The sequence below is a fragment of the Sphaerodactylus townsendi genome, linkage group LG02, assembly GCF_021028975.2.
Source record: "Sphaerodactylus townsendi isolate TG3544 linkage group LG02, MPM_Stown_v2.3, whole genome shotgun sequence".
Taxonomy (NCBI): Eukaryota; Metazoa; Chordata; class Lepidosauria; order Squamata; family Sphaerodactylidae; genus Sphaerodactylus; species Sphaerodactylus townsendi.
In genome coordinates this window covers 138666676-138686105 of record NC_059426.1, presented here as the reverse complement: position 1 = coordinate 138686105, position 19430 = coordinate 138666676, and the positions used below count along the sequence as shown (strand labels likewise).

General features: G+C 39.6%; 1 protein-coding gene across 14 annotated transcripts in view; it reads left to right on the top strand.

Annotated features, from left to right (window-relative positions):
* Positions 1 to 19430, top strand: part of RALGAPA1 (Ral GTPase activating protein catalytic subunit alpha 1) — a 149595-nt gene that overhangs the window by 50057 nt on the left and 80108 nt on the right. For 9 of the 14 annotated variants that reach the window (XM_048484815.1, XM_048484810.1, XM_048484809.1 and 6 more), the window contains exons 17-21: positions 1883 to 2023; positions 10516 to 12051; positions 13796 to 13920; positions 16138 to 16354; positions 18934 to 19110. In XM_048484815.1, coding sequence (XP_048340772.1) covers positions 1883 to 2023; positions 10516 to 12051; positions 13796 to 13920; positions 16138 to 16354; positions 18934 to 19110 — 2196 coding nt within the window. The remainder of the gene's footprint in view (positions 1 to 1882; positions 2024 to 10515; positions 12052 to 13795; positions 13921 to 16137; positions 16355 to 18933; positions 19111 to 19430) is intronic. The other 5 variants (XM_048484821.1, XM_048484820.1, XM_048484823.1 and 2 more) reach the window with 3 other exon arrangements.

Here is a 19430-nt window from a genome sequence, read left to right as displayed (position 1 = left end):
TGGGAGGGCGTGTTTCTTATCCAATGGAATACAATAGTATTTTATTTTGCCATTTCTGGAAGAAAGTGCTGAAATTTCATTCTAAAGAACATCACTGGCCTGTCTTAGGGACAAGTGGAAGATCTTTTGTTCGTGCCGTGTGATTTTTAGCATCATTTCTTGATTGCTACACGTCAGATCAGAATTAGAACTAGTGTTACACTTTGAATTCTCCACCAAAAAAAATAAACAAATCTCAAATTGTAAAAGGCTGGTTCATGCGGAAAATTACCAAGAAGGCCTGACTGTGGCATTTAATGCAGGGAACGTTCATGTTTATGATTGCTGCCTAAAATGAAATGATCTCTGATTCAGTAAAATGTATACAAACTTTTACAAAGAACTCTGTTATGTATTTTATCAGATGTCAATTTAATATCTGTCCCAATCTGATACCTTAAGTTTGATTCAAGCTAAGTTGGATATGCTTCTGGAACTTACAGTTAATAATTAAGTCTTGCTTTAGAATATTAAATGGTTATATAATTAGGAGTATTTATTTATTTCCTTCATTGATATTCTGCTTCTCACTCTCTCCAGTCATTCTTCTTTCTTATATTTTATTCTTACAACAACCCTGTGAGGTAGGTTAGGATGAAATTTACCTGGTCCAAGATCACCCAGGTAGCTTCCCTGTGGACTTGAACCTAGTTCTTCCAGATCCTAAATCAACATTAACCACAACAAGGAGTAAATTGTAGTAATATATAGGGAGCAATCTTAAGCGGTCTACTCAGAATCAAGTCCCACTTTTTCAGTGGAGCTGTTCCCTAGAAAATGTTTGTAAGGTTGCAGTCACAGTCTTATAATGCTTTGATCTTACTAGGATTTCACGTTAGAGCCAAAGGTTCCATTTTGCTGATGGGGGAGTATTCTTCCAGTACGAGAAATCTTCTGCTGGTGAAAGATACCTTTTATTCCAGAGCAGGACTCCTTCCATTGGAGGAAAGTTTCACAGCTAGACGAATTGAACTCTTGAATATAGATTAGATAGGGTTGCTAAAAATAGATATTTAGGGGAAAGCCCCAAAACAATTATTTGAAGCCAAATAGGACATATGTTAGCATACTTCCTAGGTAGAAGGTCAGTTCAGTCTTTAGCTTGTGTTTGAGAGTACTCCTACAACCAACGCAGACCGACTAGCTCATACTGTAAATCAATTTCCATGATCCATCTGGCTGAAGAGCGTGCTGCCTGTGATTACAGAAATTGCCACAGTGGTGTTGTAGCTCCATACGTAGCTGATCCTGGTCACACATGACATCCTTAATGCTATTGTGACCCCAAGGACAGTCGGAGCACACAAAGTGCTGTAATGTCTGAACACCACAAAAGCTGACAAGCTTCTGCATGAATTAAATTGTTTTTCTTGCTGAACATTTGTCTAGAAAAAGGCAATTCTTAAAAAAAAACTTAAATGCAAAATTAAGACTATCTGCCTTATCAGAGTCGAATTTCACACATTTTGAGTGTCCCTGGAATGGCTTTCAACTTGCTGACATTTTCCCCAACCCCCTGATGCAGTAAAGAAAATAATACATTTTAGTAGTTGTTGTTGTTTTCCCCCTTCGAATACCAGCCAATTGTAATTGTGAAAATATAGGCTTTATCGCTGTCTTATATTTAAGAAGGTTTTTTTAAAAAAAATGTTTGTTGTTCCCACTGATTATTTTTGCCTTACAGCTCTGCCAATATCTGCTGTGCTGAAATGTTTTAATTTGAATTTTCTTCCTTTTTATCTTTGTTTTTCTCTGTTGCTGCTTTTTCTGTGACACGAGCCTTTTCATTATAGTCACTCTTCTTTTTTCCTTCCCCACTTCTTTCTTTTCCTTTTTTTTAAAGCCATGAGAAGCCGATCCATTGGTGAATGTGCTCTGCCATCGGCCTATATACGCAGTGCTAAAAGTGCTCCTGTTCTGATCCATACTTCCAAACCCTTCTTGCCTGATATTGTTCTCACTCCCCTTTCTGATGAGCTTTCAGGTAGTGCCACCTCTGCTAATTTCTGCACCCCCTTTCACTTTTTTAATTCTTCTGCTTTCAAAAAAAAAATTCTGCATAATCAGTACATTTTTCAAAGTAAAACTTTTAGCGGCGGGGAGGAAATGCGGAAAAATGAATCTGTTGAGTTATTGGGATGTGCTGTATTTACAGCTCATTCTGGAACTGTGAGAAGCTAGTGCTGTGCCAATTAATGTGAAAACAGTGTTGCTTTCTGCTTTTGCGATGAACTTTCAAAAAGCATAACCGTTACCTGGGAATTTTTTTTAAATCAGTTTTCTTCATGGGGAGAAGGAAGAAGGAAAGGATGTCTTATCACACCGATCTTCAACATAAAACTGTTGAGGATGTTTGCCCCCCCTTTGTGGTCAACATCATAGGTGCCGTGTTGTTGTTTTTTAGTTTACCGACATTACGAGCTTTTTGCTTTTGATTGCTTATTGTGATCAGTATTTTTGGGAAGCATGTCTGTAGATGCATAATATACCATCAGAAGCAAGGTTACTTCAATGAACACTGTACAGCTATAGAACACATAAAATATGAAAAATTAGTCTTATAATTAGGGTTGCCAACCTCTAGGTGGTGACTGTAGACTTTCCATTTCTACACTTGATCTCTAGATGGCAGATCAGTGCATCTGGATAAAATGGCCACTTTTAAAGGTGAACTGTATAGCATTATACCTCATTGAAGTCTGTCCCATTCCCAAAGCCTGGCTTCCTCAGTCTCCGCCCCTAAAATCTCCAAGTATTTACCAACTCAGAGCTGGCAGCCCTACCTATAAATAATTCAAATATATTGTCGAAGGCTTTTACAACCAGAATCAACTAGCTGTTGTTGGTTTGTCAAGCTGTGTGGCAGTGGTCTGGTAGTTTTTGCTCCTATCATTTTGCCCGCATCTATGACTGGCATCTTCAGAGACATGAATCTTACAATGACATGCCTCTGAAGAGACCTGTAAAACATTAGGAGCAAAAACTACCAGAACACAGCCATACAGCCCAGAAAACTCACCACAGCCAATTCTAACATAAACATCCTACAAAAACAAGAACACACTCAACCTTTTGTCTAACTTATAAACCAGATCATTTTTACATGATCTGGTTTATAAGACAAACGACCTGCTGAAGAAAATCATTTGCTATCCCCCAAACAACACATTTTTGAAACACATGTATTATAATAATGCCAGCACAATGTTATAACACTCCTTTTAAATCCAGATTCTTGCATAGTATTAATTTGGATTTTCTTTTGAGGCATCTGAATGTTTCATAACAGTTATATTTCTGAATTTCAAGCTTAAAAAGGTAATTTCGTTCATGATTAAAATGCTGTGCTTGGTAATTCCAGTCACTTCCAATGCTTGTTGACAGAGCATCTGTAATGCAGTCCTCCAAGTCATCCTGTACACACACAATCAAGCATTGCTTTGTGCTTCAAAAACCATTCATAAAACATGCTGTTCACGAACAGACTCACCATAGACTGAGGGAGCAAGTGGGTTCATGCTGTGGCGCTGCAGATAGTCAGCCATAAGTGTACACGTCACATTCTTTGCTTTTTTAACTATTGAAAGAGAAATCTGCCTCTTGCATTCAGCAAAACTAAGTTAATTTTCCAAGCCGCTTTGAAATTGAGATACAGGAGGGCAGCTGCCATTAAATCTGAAGTATGCCCCCTCCATAAAAACCTCTTAGTTAAAGAGTGAGGCTCACACAGAGGTGTAGCAAGGGGGAAAAGCGCCCGGTGTACCAGTGCATCCTCCACCCCTGCCCCCACTCTCGAACACCTCGCCACCATACCTCTACTCACATCTCCCATTGTGGGCTCTAGTATGCCCCCGCTTCTTCCCCTGGGGGTCCTTGGAGCTACGCCTCTGGGCTCACAATAGAGGCTCTGGGATATTGGATGTTTAAAGCATACACCGGTCAGATGTGCAAGTTCCATCTTTTACCATGTATAAAATATAGTGAAAAAGAAACTTGCTGTGGCTTTTTTCCTCCAAGTTTTAACCAAAGTTAGTACATATGTTTACTAGAATGGCAATAGTACAAGCACTTCCTTCTAATATTAAAAATTACAGGAGGCTGAAGCAATGTCCGGTTGAAATTAGTTAGATAGGATTTTACATATTATGTTGTAAATTCTGTTCTTAAGAATAGCTTCTCCTTTCATTCTGGATCCTTAAAGGGGTCCCTTGATTGATGTTGCGCAATATGTTATTGTGTTTGTGTTAGATGAAAAAATAATTTAGCTCTGATCACCAAGGGATTGCAGTAACAGAACTTTGTGTTGAAGTGTGGGCACAGCTAACCATTTTCAATTACCATACTTAGTTAGCTCTCTTTACTTTCATTCCATCGTTTCACTTCATCCCACAAACTATTTTAATAGGCTGCAGAAAATCATTACTATAACAGTAGAGTCTGTGTTTTATTTAGGTTGGTTACAACAAGATTCTATGGTTGTTCATTTCTTAGGAACTCATTTTCTTAACGTTTCTAGTCAGTTATCAGAGCAGATCTATTTACTAGGATTAGCTCTCTTCATTCTAATGCATTAGCTTAAGGTGAAATGATTATCTTAAGCATCTATTAGTGTGACATGTTATTCTGATAGGAAAAGACAGGATTTTTAAAAATAAAGTGGACATGAAATACTGTAGAAAACTCATTCTCCCATAGCCATTATGTTGGCAAGCCCTTGTTAAATTGCAGTGTCCTACATAGGAGTTCTGAAATCCTGTTGCTGCAAAATTTTCAGATGCTTTGAGAAGCCCAGAGTTTCTAACATATGCATCAGCTGAATATAGAATTATGTAAACTGCAGTTATCAGCTACGGTTCCTTGCATAGAGGGCTGCCCCCCCACCCCCGCCATAGTTCTGACTCCAGGATTGGCAGATGCCTTCAACATAGTACCACTCTCCCCCTAGTCCCTTCAGTACATAAGTAAAGCTTCCTTCTGATGGGATCAAAGCAATAATTTATGTAGGAGAGGTAAGGCCCAAATAATTTCACAAATTTATAAATTGGGTAAAAACTGAGGCGAAGGAAAGGTCAAACCATATTTTAAGATCAGGTTGCTTGCTTGGTGAGAGTTGATTGATTGTAAGAGTAAATTTTTGTATATGGTGTTGCCTCTGGAGCTGGCATTCAGCCCCATCCAAAATGTGTGGGGGATCTGCTGCTGAGAGCAGCATGGGACTGCGCCAGCAGATTTGCCCTTCCGGGGCACTTGCTCTGGCAGAGGGGTGGGTACTCTGGCGGGCATCCGCTGTGGCCTTCCACAGTGGTGGAACACGGTTCTAAGCCTTGCATCAGCATCCCTGCACCCCCACTGGCATAGTGAGGGCAGTCCGGAGGTGTGGTTGGGGAGGAGCTGATGCTAGTCAACTTCCATGTTGCTTTTCCGCATGCAGATCATATTACAGGAATAGTCCATAAAAATTGAATTCTAAATGTTGCTTTCACTGTATAGGGTTGGTTTTTTTGATAATTTCTTTTTGTTACTTATAAACAAGTTTTTATAAACATTTCAATGGAGATTCAGGATTCTTCAGGATTCAGGTCCTGAGGTGATTGGAACAATCTGGCATCCCCTTTAAAAGGTAAAAGTACAGTGCATTACTGACCCATGGCATGATGTCACATCATGGCATTTACTAGACAGACTGTGTTAAAAGGGTGGTTTGCCATTGCCTTCCCCAATCATCTACAATTCAATTTACCCGCAGCAAACTGGGTAGACATTCTACCAACCTCAAAGGATAGAAGGCTGAGTCCACCTTATCTGGCTATCCGAAACCAAATTCTGTTGGGATCGAACTCAGGCTGTGAACAGAGCTTTGATTGCAGCACTGCAGCTTGCCACTCTGCACCGTGGGGCTCTTTTGTCATCCCTTTTAACAATAGGTTTAAAAATAAATTAGGTTTATTTAAAGCTTCTATCAAACGCCAGAGATTCAGTCCCCCTCCATATCACTGAGGCCACAATTAATCCTTATGAAGTACAACCACACACATGTGACCAGATCTGGATAAGGTGCAACAGAACCTTCAATGTCCACATATCTGTGTACTGAAATATTTGACACCATCAGGGGGAGACCCGTGTGCATATCTTTTGTTGCTGTCCCCATGTTCTCACCTAACATTACTTGAATTTTGAGCTCATGTTACTTTCACCAAGGCAAGGAGGAGGGCTATATATGAATATAAAAGGCACACAAGCTCCAGTGATATGTCTATTCACCTATGGAAAGAACAAGAGGGAATACAGTCTTCTGAGCTGTGTGGTGATCACTTTCTTTGGGGGTGATTTTGCTGTCATACATTTCCCTTGAGAGGCAATGTCAGACTGTGTTAGAAGAGTCATAATAACAGTAACTAATGCCCTGACTGTTTTTTTCCATGCAAACCTATAAGCCAGGAGACATTCAGAATTCTAGAATATTTTATAGTATCAATGCTTCATTTTAAAATTCACTTAATTACAACACACAAGTTTCTAGGGTTTTAAATGCCTGTAATGCTTCTTAGACATCAAAAGAAAAATCTCCAGTCTGTTCATCTTGACCACTATATAGTATTTTGAAGTGGTCTATACTGTGTGACTATAGGGTAGGAGTCAGTTCTATAACTCCTCCTCAGAATTTTAGGCTATTGCCTAGCCTGCCACAAGTTCCTTTTCTGATTTGAGGCAGGTTGCTTGTCTGATTTGAGGTCAGGTCATGTAGTTTGGCCTCAATACATGTGTCTGAGAAAAGGGAGAAACCAGGCACAGAAAGCATCCAGCTGTTAGACTGGATAATTCATTATCTCCTGAAATAATTTATACTGTGGGGGCTAACAGTCAGGCCATCCTCTGGATAATAAACAGAGTTACGTGACTTCAGTGGACATAGAACGCTGTATCTCTGCTAAGGATAGCACTAACCCAGGGAAGGACTGTGGTTGATTTCTGCCACTTCAAGTTGAGAACATGAGGACTCTTCCACCCACACTAAACTACACAGTAGTCCAGCACAGTAGTCCAGCAACTCCACAGTAGTACAGCAACTCTTCCTTGGGCTTTATGCTTAAGGTAAGGAATAAATATCTTTATTCCTAAGGGCTAGTTTGTTTGCAGTGGACTCTGCCCATTAGTTATGGGAATGTGAATAACAGCCTCCAATTCAGTTTATTAAAGCTCGCATCTTTTTAAAAATAAAACTTTATTAAGATTTAAACAACAACAAAATAGCCAAACAACAAAATAGCCAAACACACAGAAAATGCTACATTGAAAAAGGAAAAGGAAGGCTTCCATTTTCCCCTGCATCAAATATACTTATAGTTTAAAAATAAATTAGGTTTATTTGTGGGGGGCTAGCACTTGTTGTTGAGTTACAGTTAAAGAATTCTGAAATTGTATTAAAAATTCCACCTTTATTTTGTCTGTTTCCTTGTTTTTCTCTTCATGCCCAAATGATTAGTTTATGGTTGTTGTTTTTTTTCTGCTAAAAGTTCATCAGGGGTTCCTAATTGCCTATGAATTTAGATAAGTTCTTTTCTCTAATCAAAGAGGTAGGTTTGGCCACCTCTGCCAGTTCCACTAACTTCACAAACCATTCTTCTATTGTAGGTATAGATGCGGTTTTCCATGTTTGCACTTCTCTTGCTGCAGAGGTCATATATAAAACAAAGTGTCATTTTTTTTACAAACTGTCCATAAGACCCAAAAGAAAAGCTTCTAGTTTCATTTGTAAATTAATCTTCAAAATATTCTGAATTCTTAAATATATCTGTATCCAAAAATGTTTGGCTTTACTACAAATTCATCATAAATGATAAAGACCCTTTATGATGTTCACATTTCCAAAACAAATTCCAATCATTTTTATATATCTGTGTCAGTTTCTCCAGTGACAAATACCAATGATACACTGTTTTATAAAAATTCTCTTAAAGACCAGAACATAATGTAAATTTAATACCCTTTTTTAAGCCACATATTCATCCACTGTTCCATTTGAATATTGTGCCCAAAGTTAATGGCCCATTTCGCCATGCAATATTTTACTCTTTCTTCTGTTTCAAATCTCTACAAGAGCTTATACATTTTGGCAGTATCATGAATGTCCTTCATACATAGTTCCACTTCAAATTCAGTCTGAGAGTCTTCAGAACGATAAGATCTTTTATCTGTTTTAAATCTTTCTAGTAATTGTTCAAATAAAATCAATGATAGATATTTCTTTCTACTATTAATTGTTCTCTTGATTTCATTTTACATTTTCTTTGTGAAATGTTTAGAATGTCACAATATGTTATCCATCTGTTTTCAAATATAATTTCTCATCTAAATAAGGCTTCTTGTGTGTTTTTTGACATAGTCTAGGTTTAAATGTAACCCATATCCTCAGAATGACACTAATATGATTATTAAAATCCTTATGAACTTTAACTTTGTCATACCATAAATAGGCATGCTATCCATTTCTGAAATCATGTCCTAGAGCAAGCGATCTTCCATTTCTCAGCATAATCCATTCTGTCAACCCAGACCACCTCTTTCCTTTGCATCTTGCATCCTGAAAACTTAACTACCACAGAACAATTCCCTAGAGGTATGTAAAAATTTCATTTTAACAGATTTCCATGGACCTGAATCCAAATCCTCTTGGAAGCTGATGTGCAAGTCAGCTGCAAGGGTGTCTATAAACTTTTTTGTGCATTACAGAAATCTGCTTGTCAGTGCAGGCAGCCTTTGCCTCACACTTTTCAGGAAATTATTAATTTTGTTCTTTGTTCTTTTGACCATATTTGTAAATTTGAACTTTGCTGATGGTCATCTCCAGCCATAGAGGGTGTGATTCTTTGGGCTAGCATCTAGACTAGCAGAGAGAAAGGAAAATTGGGTTCTTACCTGTAAGTAGTAGTTCTACTCTTGTCCCAGATGCTAGTTCACCCCAGTCTGATAAAACCAGGCGATGGTCTGAAAAGATGCATATGTAATTTTGTTTCCTAAAAGAGAGAGAAACAAATACTGTCAAGTCCCTGAGCCCCAGGTGTCCCTCCCCAGAAAGTGAGGAGCCCTTCCTCCAGCCTCAGACAGGGCATCTGGGTGCAGTTGCACTTCAGTGGCCCTTTCTCAAGACTAACAGGTCCTGAGTCAGGCCGTAGCTACATGGGAGCATCTTCTGCAGCCATCCAGACCCTCATCCTTCTTATTCCTTCCCCCCAGTCTGGGCTCTGCCCCCAGTCCTTCCCCCGGGTGTTCCCTCAGTGCTTTTAAGGGCCCTCACGCAGTTCACTTGCTCCTCCCTTCCTTCCTAGCTAGGTTGGGCCCTGCCTCTTTCCAGTTGCTTCTGGGCCTGCTCCTTCCTCCTTGCTGAGGACCTGGGTTTCTGGTGCAGCGTGGGCCATCTCTGAATATGGCTCAGCCTGCTTTCCAGGCCTCTTCTGTTGCTGTGCAGCATTTGGAGCCCAGACAGCCTCTGGCCCAGGGCAGAGCTCCTCTCTGCGAGCTGCCTTGCCTCACAGGATCTGTCTACTGCCACCTGCCGCCCTGTGTGCCCTGGGGCCTAGATCAGTCTTTCTCCCGGGGCTTCTGGACCCTCTCCCTGTCAGAGTGGGAGTCCAGGAATATGGTCCCCAGACATATGTTATGTAATTGTAAACAGTTGGTTGACTCTTTATCAGCCTTCCTCTGAAGCACTACTAACTCTTTCTCTGCTGTTATAAGAAATTAATTTCTGATGTTTATTGACACTATCTTCTTTGAAAGATTCCAATTGATGATTAGATGGGGGAACAGTATTCTTTACTGAACCACTTAGAATTTGGGGAGAAGGCTGCCTTTGTTCAGTTGAGGGAATTGGGTGGGGGTGGGGGGTTACCATAGTGCCTGGATAAACAGGAGAAATATGTAGATGACAATTCAGTCCTCAATTATACTATCTGTTTAAGAATTTTTCCTATACCTATGTTAGTCTACTGAATGATGAAAGTTAGTATAACTAACTCTGCACAATGAATCATCTTAATTGTGACTAGAATTTTTGACACAATTCATGAGCTCCTTATTTCATGAAATTCTGTTTCTCTAGGGGGTTCTTTTGTAGGGAACATAATACATGAACTTTCTGAATTTAGCAATTAAATAAGTATTTGATAATTTATTGGCACAGCTCTAGTTTTAAACAGCATTTCCAAATCTCCAACAAGCTTGCTGTCTTGTTTCTGTGCATGTTAATATTTTAAAACTATGTTCTGATGTTCTAACTCAATTATATCTAACTTTGTACTTGATAGTGTGTGTTGTACATTTTTAATGCCCTGAGTTTTTCATAGAAAATATTTCATTGTAAAGGAAGTACTTTTGGATATCTTTCAAAGACCATTACTGTGTTATAGCAATGAATACATAAACGTATAAAAATATATTATGCAGATAAATACTAAGGCCAGACTTTTTCTACAGACATGGATGATGCTCAAATCCTCCCACGTCCACCTCGAATCAGACATTTTTCACAGAGTGAGGAAACACCCAGTGAAGTCTTTGATGTGCTGAATGAAGAGCAGCCATTACCACGAAGTAGCAGCACATCTGACATCCTGGAACCATTCACAGTTGAGCGTGTCAAAGGTGCAGTTCCTGTCATTGACGGTTCATCCCATCATGCTCCAAGCTTACAGAGTTCCACTGAGTCCTCTTCAATATGTAGATCTGCTGAAAGTCACGTTACTGATTCAAATAGCAGAGAGTCCTCTCTGGAAGTTGGGGATAGTATTTATGACCATCTCTGTCATTTGATAGGCCCAGTAGAACTTGAATTTACAGCCTTTGAACAAAACCAGTATATTGACCTTGAAGGTGAAGATGATCTTCTTTCTTCTCTGAGGGAATATCTTAAAGAAAAAGAAGAACTGTGTAGTAGCATTGAGATAGATAAGCAAGAGCCTTTTCCTCTTGAAGTTGAAGGAATAATTAAGAGTGATAAATTGCCATTGGATGGAGTAGAGTATACACACCAAACTGTTATATGTTCAAGTAGTGTTACAGTTGCACAAGGTATCAGTAATGCAGAGCTGCAATTGGAGCAAAACCAAAGTGGCTTTATAAGTAATATTGCACCTACACAAGTAGACGATTCTACGAGAAACCACGCTGATAAAACTGAACAGTTAAATGTTGATAAGCATGCCCAAAACCTGCCTGAGTATGGGTTAAGTAGCCCTACTAACCAAGGAAGGAAGAAATATTTGAACAGACAAATTGCCACAGATGCAGATGTGTCTGTGGAAACAGTGCTAGCTGAAAAGCATAAAAGTGCCCTTTTTAATGAAAAAATAATCAACACAAGTGCTATGCATGCAAAGAAAGTGCCGTCTAAAGCCTTAGTTAACCCTGAAATGCTTCACGTGACAGGCATGAGCAAAGTCTCACCAACCAAGAGAAGCATATCCGAAACAGTAACTCACAAGGCTAAGATCATGAAAATAGCAGCTAGAAAGCGAAACAGTGTCCATGTTACGTTTAGACCATCTACTGAATCAGTTCAGTTTTATAATCCTCTAGAAAACAAAGAGGCCCCCTGGAAAGCAAGGCTTCGTAAACTCAGTGGTTTCAGTAGTGGTAGCAGTAGCACAAGCAACAGCTCATCTGCTGTGGCTGTGCTGGTCAGGCCTGGAATATATAGGCCTCTAGACGCGATCAATACAACTTCTGCCAATAGTAAACAGATTAAAGATTCGGGAGAAGGTCCAGCTTTCACATTGCAGAAGGAAAGTATTGGAGTAAATCAGATGTCTAATCGTAGCCCACCTAAACCAACGAGTCAGGAGTCGGAACAACAGCAGGGCTCCCTGGGTGGTGTTTATAAAACTGTTGTACATGCTCTTTCGAAGCCGAAGGCAAATGTTTCCCCACAGAGGCAGAGCAGAGTGCCAGCAGAGGCTCCACTGAGGGATCTGTACAGTCATGTAATGGGCTATTTTGGAAAGAAAGCTGCAGGTGAGCACTAACAGTGTGCAGAGTGCAAAAGGAGAAAGGCAGCACCAGTTTGGCTTAATGCACCTGAAGCAAGCTCTTATCAAGCAATCAAAAGGCTTTGGGATGATGAGTGCTTTTCCTGTTTGGTTTTGCATGCGCATATGGCCAGCTGAATTTTTTTTTTCCCGAGCACCAGTTATGTTTTTCAACTTTAAATTACTAATTATTCTTTTTAAAGACATTTAGTGAACCACTTTGCTGCTGAACATTTGAGATAGGGAAGAGGAAGAGACAGTAAATGACCTACCAAGGGATCTTATCTATACCCTTCCTTTCCTGGTAGGTCTTGAAATTCAATCTTTTGTGTATAATTGGCACAGATATGCTTTCCAACAGAAAAAGTAATTTGGATGTTTACAGTTCACCTTCCTAATTACCAATTGTTGCAGCTCAGCCAATTCTAGGTTCAATTCGTTTTTAGTCTTCCTCCTCCTGAAAAACACTGAATCAGATGTTGAAATTTCAAGGTTGGATGATTTGATCATAACAACCCAGTGTGGATGTAGCCATTTTTGTTTTGAGACATTTCAAAATATGCTTTAGTGCTTTCGGTGTGCATTCACTGGAATGGATGCACCGTTTTCCTAACAACATCTCATTGCTTTTGTTTCGCTGGAATTTTAGAAGTGCATAAAGGTACTGTGATAGTTCTCCTTGAGCTATCTATGAAGTTTCTATGTGCTTACCAAAACAAGGGAAGCTTGCTGTCACTCTAATATCACCATCATAGTTCACATATTAATTAAACATAAAAAGCAATCAGCTAACTTTCAGCAGTGAGGTAGGTTTGTTTGGTTTGGATTTTTTTTTATATTGTATGCTAGCATGATTAACAGTATGTTCTGTAATGCGTCCTGCATTGAGATATTAATGCCATCTGAGGGCAGTCTTTGTAAGCATATCACAGCAAACTGGGCAGCAATTCCTTAGATTCTTTCAGACTGACTATTTTACTGAGCTATTTAGTAAATTTCTTAGAAAATATATGCAGTCTGGATTCTAAGAGTATTTAGAAATTCAATATTCAATGTAAAATTAATCATATCAATTTTAACAGCATAGTTGCTGTACATTCTCTTGAAGGAACAACTGTTGGTTACAGACAAATGTAAACCAAGAAACAAAATTGGAATCTTCAAGATCAAAATACCAAAAAAAAATGTAACAGAATTCACAGCTTCACTGGTGTAATTCTGTGCTGATGTAGTAATTGATCATAAACCACTGATCATTCTGAAACTCTTGTTTTCATACCACATCATTTTATCATTGTGTTATCATTTTATATAGGTGTATTCTGTGTATACAGTACTGCATTGAAGTGGTACTTTCTAACCACATACTCCGCATTTGCATACACTGACAGAGTTCAGTGGCATATATTATGTGTCTGGTGATATGGAGGAATGAAGAGTGTATGCTGAAGCAAGCATTAACAATTTTAAGTAGTGCTTATCTGTAAGCTTTCTTGCTCTTTTCAAGTTCACACCAGAAATTGACTAACACTTGCTCAGTGGTGATGGTGAGAATGGGTGGGAGTGGCTAGATCTACTAATTCTTACAACTAAATCTATTTAAGGGAAGAGAGGTTTTAAGTGCATGTTTGGAAATTAATTATTGCATTTACTAGTTTTTCCAATGCTTTTTAAAAACATATGTTGTTGAAATCGTTCTTTACTATATACAGTCATTCGTTTGCTTTTAGCCAATAGAGAGGATATGAGCCAAAAGCAGAACCCTCTGGGTAGTGATAATGGCAGTAGTAATACAAATATTCCTGATCTCATGGATGAGTTTATAGCAGAAAGACTGCGCAGTGGCAGTGCTTTGGTAAGCTTTTGAAATTTTCTTTTTATGTTCAGATATCAAATATAATTATGATGTTAATTAAGTTACAGAGTCACTAATTGTTAATGATTAGTAATGCGTCAAAGTAGTGTAAGGACACTAAATTTCTCTCCACCAGCTAATTTCAAGTTGTGCTACTTCATGAGCCCTTTTCTCTGTCTTAGGCCCCTTCCGCACACGCAAAATAATGCATTTTCAAACCACTTTCACAACTGTTTGCAAGTGAATTTTGCCATTCCGCACAGCTTCAAAGAGCATTGAAAGCAGTTTGAAAGTGCATTATTCTGTATGTGTGGAATGAGCCTTACTGAAGGAGGAAGTGCTCATTAGAGTCTTACAGCCCAATCCGGGTTGCCAAACTCAACTCTGGAGCCAGTGCATCTTTGCGCTTACATGGGTGCCCACTCCACTGGTGCAAGTGGCAAATGCGGTGATGAAGGGGGCAGATATGCAGGCTCCCAGGAGCCGTGTGACTCCAGTGTGCCTGACCACAGAAGCAGCTGTTATGTCCTAGCCTTGTCAGCACAGGACTCTGCATCAGCATGGCTGGGGGCATTCCAAGGGGTGGAGCCAACCTTAATGGGCTTCCACCCAGGGTTTGGGGCCAGGAATATGGCATCCCAACTCTCGGATTTATGCCACCCTTTTGGGTAGCATAAGTTCATTGAGCCAATGGAGGGCTTCCTAGTGGCAGGATACTTTGGGGGGGGGGGGGGTTTCCTCCCTCCCCATTCTACCAGAAAGTCCTGTGGAAGCCGCAGGGCAGCACCACAGTGGCACTGTCCCTGGCTGCCTAGAGCTCTGGATTGGGCTGGTAATACCATCACTGTCACATATCTCCTCATCAGATCCTGGCAGAGACCTATCTTCAGTCTCCTTTAATCTCTTTCTCTGTTGACATCCTAACTGTATGCTTCCATGTTTCACTCAAAGGTGAACCAGCCCTTACCTCACCTGGAACTTTTACTTCAGGTGGACATTCTAAGAACTTTCATTTGCTTATATGAATATAGTAAAGAGGACAGTAGATGAAAACTTTATGCCTTTAGTGGACTATAAAGGCAATTTTTGATTATCAAAACCCAATTCTAGTAGTATCTCAATCCTAAAGGTAAAGGTCATCCTGTGTGCAAGCACTGGGACATTATTGACCCATGGGATGATGACATATGACTATGTTTTATGGGGTAATTTGCCATTGCCTTCCCCAATCATCTACACTTTACCCCATTAATCTGGATACTCATTTTACTGACCTCAGAAGGTTGGAAGGCTGAGTCAACCTTTAGCCGGTTACCTGTTGAGATCAAACTCAGGTTGTAGGCTTAGCTTTTGACTACAGTACTGCAGTTTACTACTCTGACAAAACATGACAATTCAGTATTAGTGCATAGGTTTCCATTGGTTGCAAATCTGAGGTGACTATTTGAGTAGTCTTAAGTGGGTTTACTCAGAGGTAAGTCCAATGCTATTTATGGGAGCTTACTTCCAGAAACGTTTCCTCAAGATTGCAACTTAAATCACTAAAAAGTTAGTCTAACCAGCAACTATTTAAAAAGTTGTCACTGAAATGGTGACAGAGGCACTTCTCTACCCATATAGGCCCACTGTTGGAGGAGAGTAAATTGGCCAGTGGCATCAAGAAAAATAGGGCAGGAAGGGTGGATAAAGCTGCAGCAAAAAATGAGGCAAAAGATAATGCAGAACCATGACAAAAGAGGTTCAGTAGCACCTGTGGACCATTGTACTGATAGCCCTTTTGTTAGTATATGGAGAAGTATTAGAATATATTTATTTAAAATGTTTTGATAACTTTGCAACTGTCTAGTTTTTTATTCCTGTTGCATGTTAAGTATCAGTTCCATTTAAATGTTGGTATTTTGTTTGTTAATTTTTTTATTTATTTAGGTGTAGCTAGACTGTTCTGTTATTTATTGGGTGGGCTAGGAAGTCATTTTAAATTCTTTTTGCAACAAAGGAAATAATAAAATTAAAATGGTCACAGTTACTATATAGTTTATAGATAAAAATGTTTGGAAAAAGATGTCATAGTGTTAAAATACAGATTTTGACTTTAAATTGCTAGACACATTTTAGTGGGGGGGGGGTTCTTGTTACATTGGTTTCTGAAATAGGAACACGAAAATATTTTGAGATTGTAAAGACATTTTTCTTAAATTATTTTAAATATTAAACTAGAACGTGACAAGAAGAGGAAGCAGCCCAGGAAGCCTAGAAGTTCCGAAAGACCTTCCTGACATACTAAACAAGCAAAGCCAAATGCGGCCTGTGGATGACCCAGGAGTTCCCTCTGAGTGGACGTCTCCAGCCAGTGCAGGCAGCAGTGACCTTGTCAGCTCAGACAGCCATTCTGACTCCTTCAGTGCATTCCAGTATGATGGCCACAAGTTTGAAAGCAAGTATTCCCATGTGCAGTCACTCCCGGATCCCTTGCGTCTACTTTGTATTTGTTTTCGTCTTGTTTGTTTAATCAGTTTTGTTTAACAAATGTCATTGCAAAGATCGAACGTGCCATTAGCAGGTTGGTTGAAGAAGTGTGAGTTGCATGAATGAAATACTTTTGTCCTCATCTCACTGAAATTGCAGCTGTGTACAGTGTATGTAGTTTGAATAGTAGAGGCACTTATGGAAACTGTACTCTGGCTACATGACCTCTAAGATGTCTGAAATTGACATCTAAGCACAATTCTTTAATAGGGTATAGTACTTATGCTGTGTTTCCTGTTTTGGTTTACAATCAGAATTAGAAAACAGTTCCAAATTAAGGAGCACACAGGCTGTACCTAGCACTAGCTATTCAGTTGCTTTGGCAGTACCTTTAGCTAGCCCATGTATTTTTTATTTTGTCACTCCAGAGTAAACTGCTATCAGAGAAGCTTCCCACTGGTTGCAGCTTCAGCAGTCATCTTGTTGAGTATTTTCACTACTCAGTTGGAGAACAGCTTTCTTGACCTATTGTCTCCAGGCAGGTGACCAGCAATATTTATACTGGAAGGCAGTGACTTAAGTATATATTTTTTATGGGGTGGGTTCAGTGATTGAGGGCTTTCCGGCTGTTCCATTCCACGCATTGTTTCAAGCAAGCTGAACATGTTTGAACCCAAGGGGTTTGAACCCAAGAATACCCCCCCCCCCACCTCCTTACCTATGTCCCTGCTGGAAGGACCACGTTGTTTCTTCTGCTTTTGCAGAATGACTGTATGACTGTTTGAGAAAGGAAAAAGCAGGAAGCAAACTGTATATTGTAGCGGTAATATAAAGTGGGCTTGTTTAGGAATCTCAGCTGTGCTCCAGACGTCTTGTTGGTAGAAGGAGGGAGGAGAATTACTGGGAACTTTTTGTACTGTGACAGTTCTGCTGGAGATGAAAGTTTCTTGCAGCTTCCCTGGATCGAAATAAAATGAGAGGTGGTGAAAATAAGAAAGTTACTTCCCTGAATATGAGGTGATTTAGAGAAAAGATTGGAAGGAACTGGGGAGCTAGCAGATTCCCTGCCTGGGCTTCCGTGAGATTCTCACAAGCTTGGTGGTGTCTGGAATTACTTGTGGGTTTCTGAAGCTGCCCCACCTTTTTTATTCAGTTAGTAAGAGAACAGGCAGTGAAGGGTCAATGCCTCCTCAGTCAAAGCAAATCTGATGTCCACCTCTGAGTCCTCCTAGTTTTATATTTGCTTCTGATGGAGGATGGGATCTATTGGGCCAGGCTGTGTAAAAATCAATTATTATTTTTAATAAATCATTTTTAAAAAAAATGCTCACTGAAGTAAAATGTATCTGAAGATAGTTTAAGATACACTATAGTCCAAAGGTTATTCATCATGAAATAGTTTGTGTAGCATGAGAGGCTGTATATTTATGTAATGTTTAAGTTTTGGGGTAAATGAATTCCATTAATCCATTCCCAGTGGGCTCCTTGCCATTGTCTCTCCTCCTACCCCAACAGAGATTTCTGTAAGATTATTTTGGACAGTTTTTCTTATCTAGAAGATATTATTACAGATGCTTGGTTTTACAGTTCTCAAAACTCTGAATTTATGTCTGCAGAGATAATGTGCCGCCTCTTCACAGCAAAAACGTTATAAAATAATCATACAGAGTTGAGAAAAAGAACTTAACCTCATTGGTCCTATGCAAATCTGTACAAAATCAACCTCTTACCTCTTTAAGTGCTACATTTCAAGGGGTTCAATGAATAGAAAAGATTGTTTGGAATGGTAGAGATCTGACAACAGTGGGCACCTCACCATTGTCCCCCTTCCCACCCCGACACCTGCCAGAAAAGGATTTCTAGAATGTCTCTTCTACCTCCCAATCCCTCAGCTGCACTTGGTAACATCTGGTTGCTTATAGAGTCACACTTGATCTATCGATCTTCTCTGTGACTTTTCGTTTCTACTAAGTCCAGTTTGGGCATCCAGGACTGTTTCTGTCCCTCCCCTCCCCATTTTTATTGGTAGTTCCTTTCTCAGTTGGACATCTTTTGAAATTGAGAGGGCTTTTTTTCCCCATATGTGAATTGTTTGCTGGCTTTGTTTTCTCACTGAAGAGGGGCTAACCCTTTGCCACCTGCTTTCCAACCTACTGAAACAGAAAGGAGCCCACCCTCATCTTTTCTCTTTGCGTATAGGTGTATACTTAAGGTTACCTCTGATGTCTGCAAGTAGGGCATAATCAAGCTGTAAAAAGCCTCACCTTGAGTTGGTGGTAATTTTATTTCCTTTTAAGGGACTGAGGGACAGAGAGAGAGGATTGGAAGAATACATTTGCTTTGTAGAGTAAAAAAAGATATCTAGACTTGGCCCTCCTTTTGACGTGAAATATATTTCTGCTTTACATAATAAGGCAGGGTAAAGTACCCACTTCTGCCTTTTCAGTTTCTACAAAAGCAGAAAACTATGTTTTTGAAATGAGTAAAAGCTATATACATTTGATCTGGGTCTGAGAATTGGTTATTTAATCTTTTTTTCCATTGTAGATTTCAGTTTTGCTCCTGAGGGTGGCACAGCAGCTTCTCTGGAGTCTGATGCGGGTTCAGGCCCTCCACAAAGTGCTGAAGAACAGGAAGTGGCTAGTCTGACCACGCTTCACATTGATTCTGAAACCAGCAGTCTCAATCAGCAACCATTGTCTACTGAAGTAGCAACCATTACTGGTACGGTTTAGCAGCGAAAATAAACTCAGTGTAGATATTTCTGCTTCCTTCTCTCCTAGTACTAAAATGTAAAGTTGTGCAATTTCTGTATATATCTGTGTGTAGTTCAACTAATATAGGTTTGTTCTGATTTAATAACAAGCATTTCAGTTTCAGGTTTCCAAGATTTATGTGCTTAGATGAGAGACCATTTCCACATAAAGTATTATCCTTTAGAGATTTTGTTCATTAACTCAGCCAGTACATTGGTACCTCGGAAATTGACATCTTCGGTAATCGCCGATTTTGGAGATCGCCTGGTGCCGTCTTCCGCACTCAGA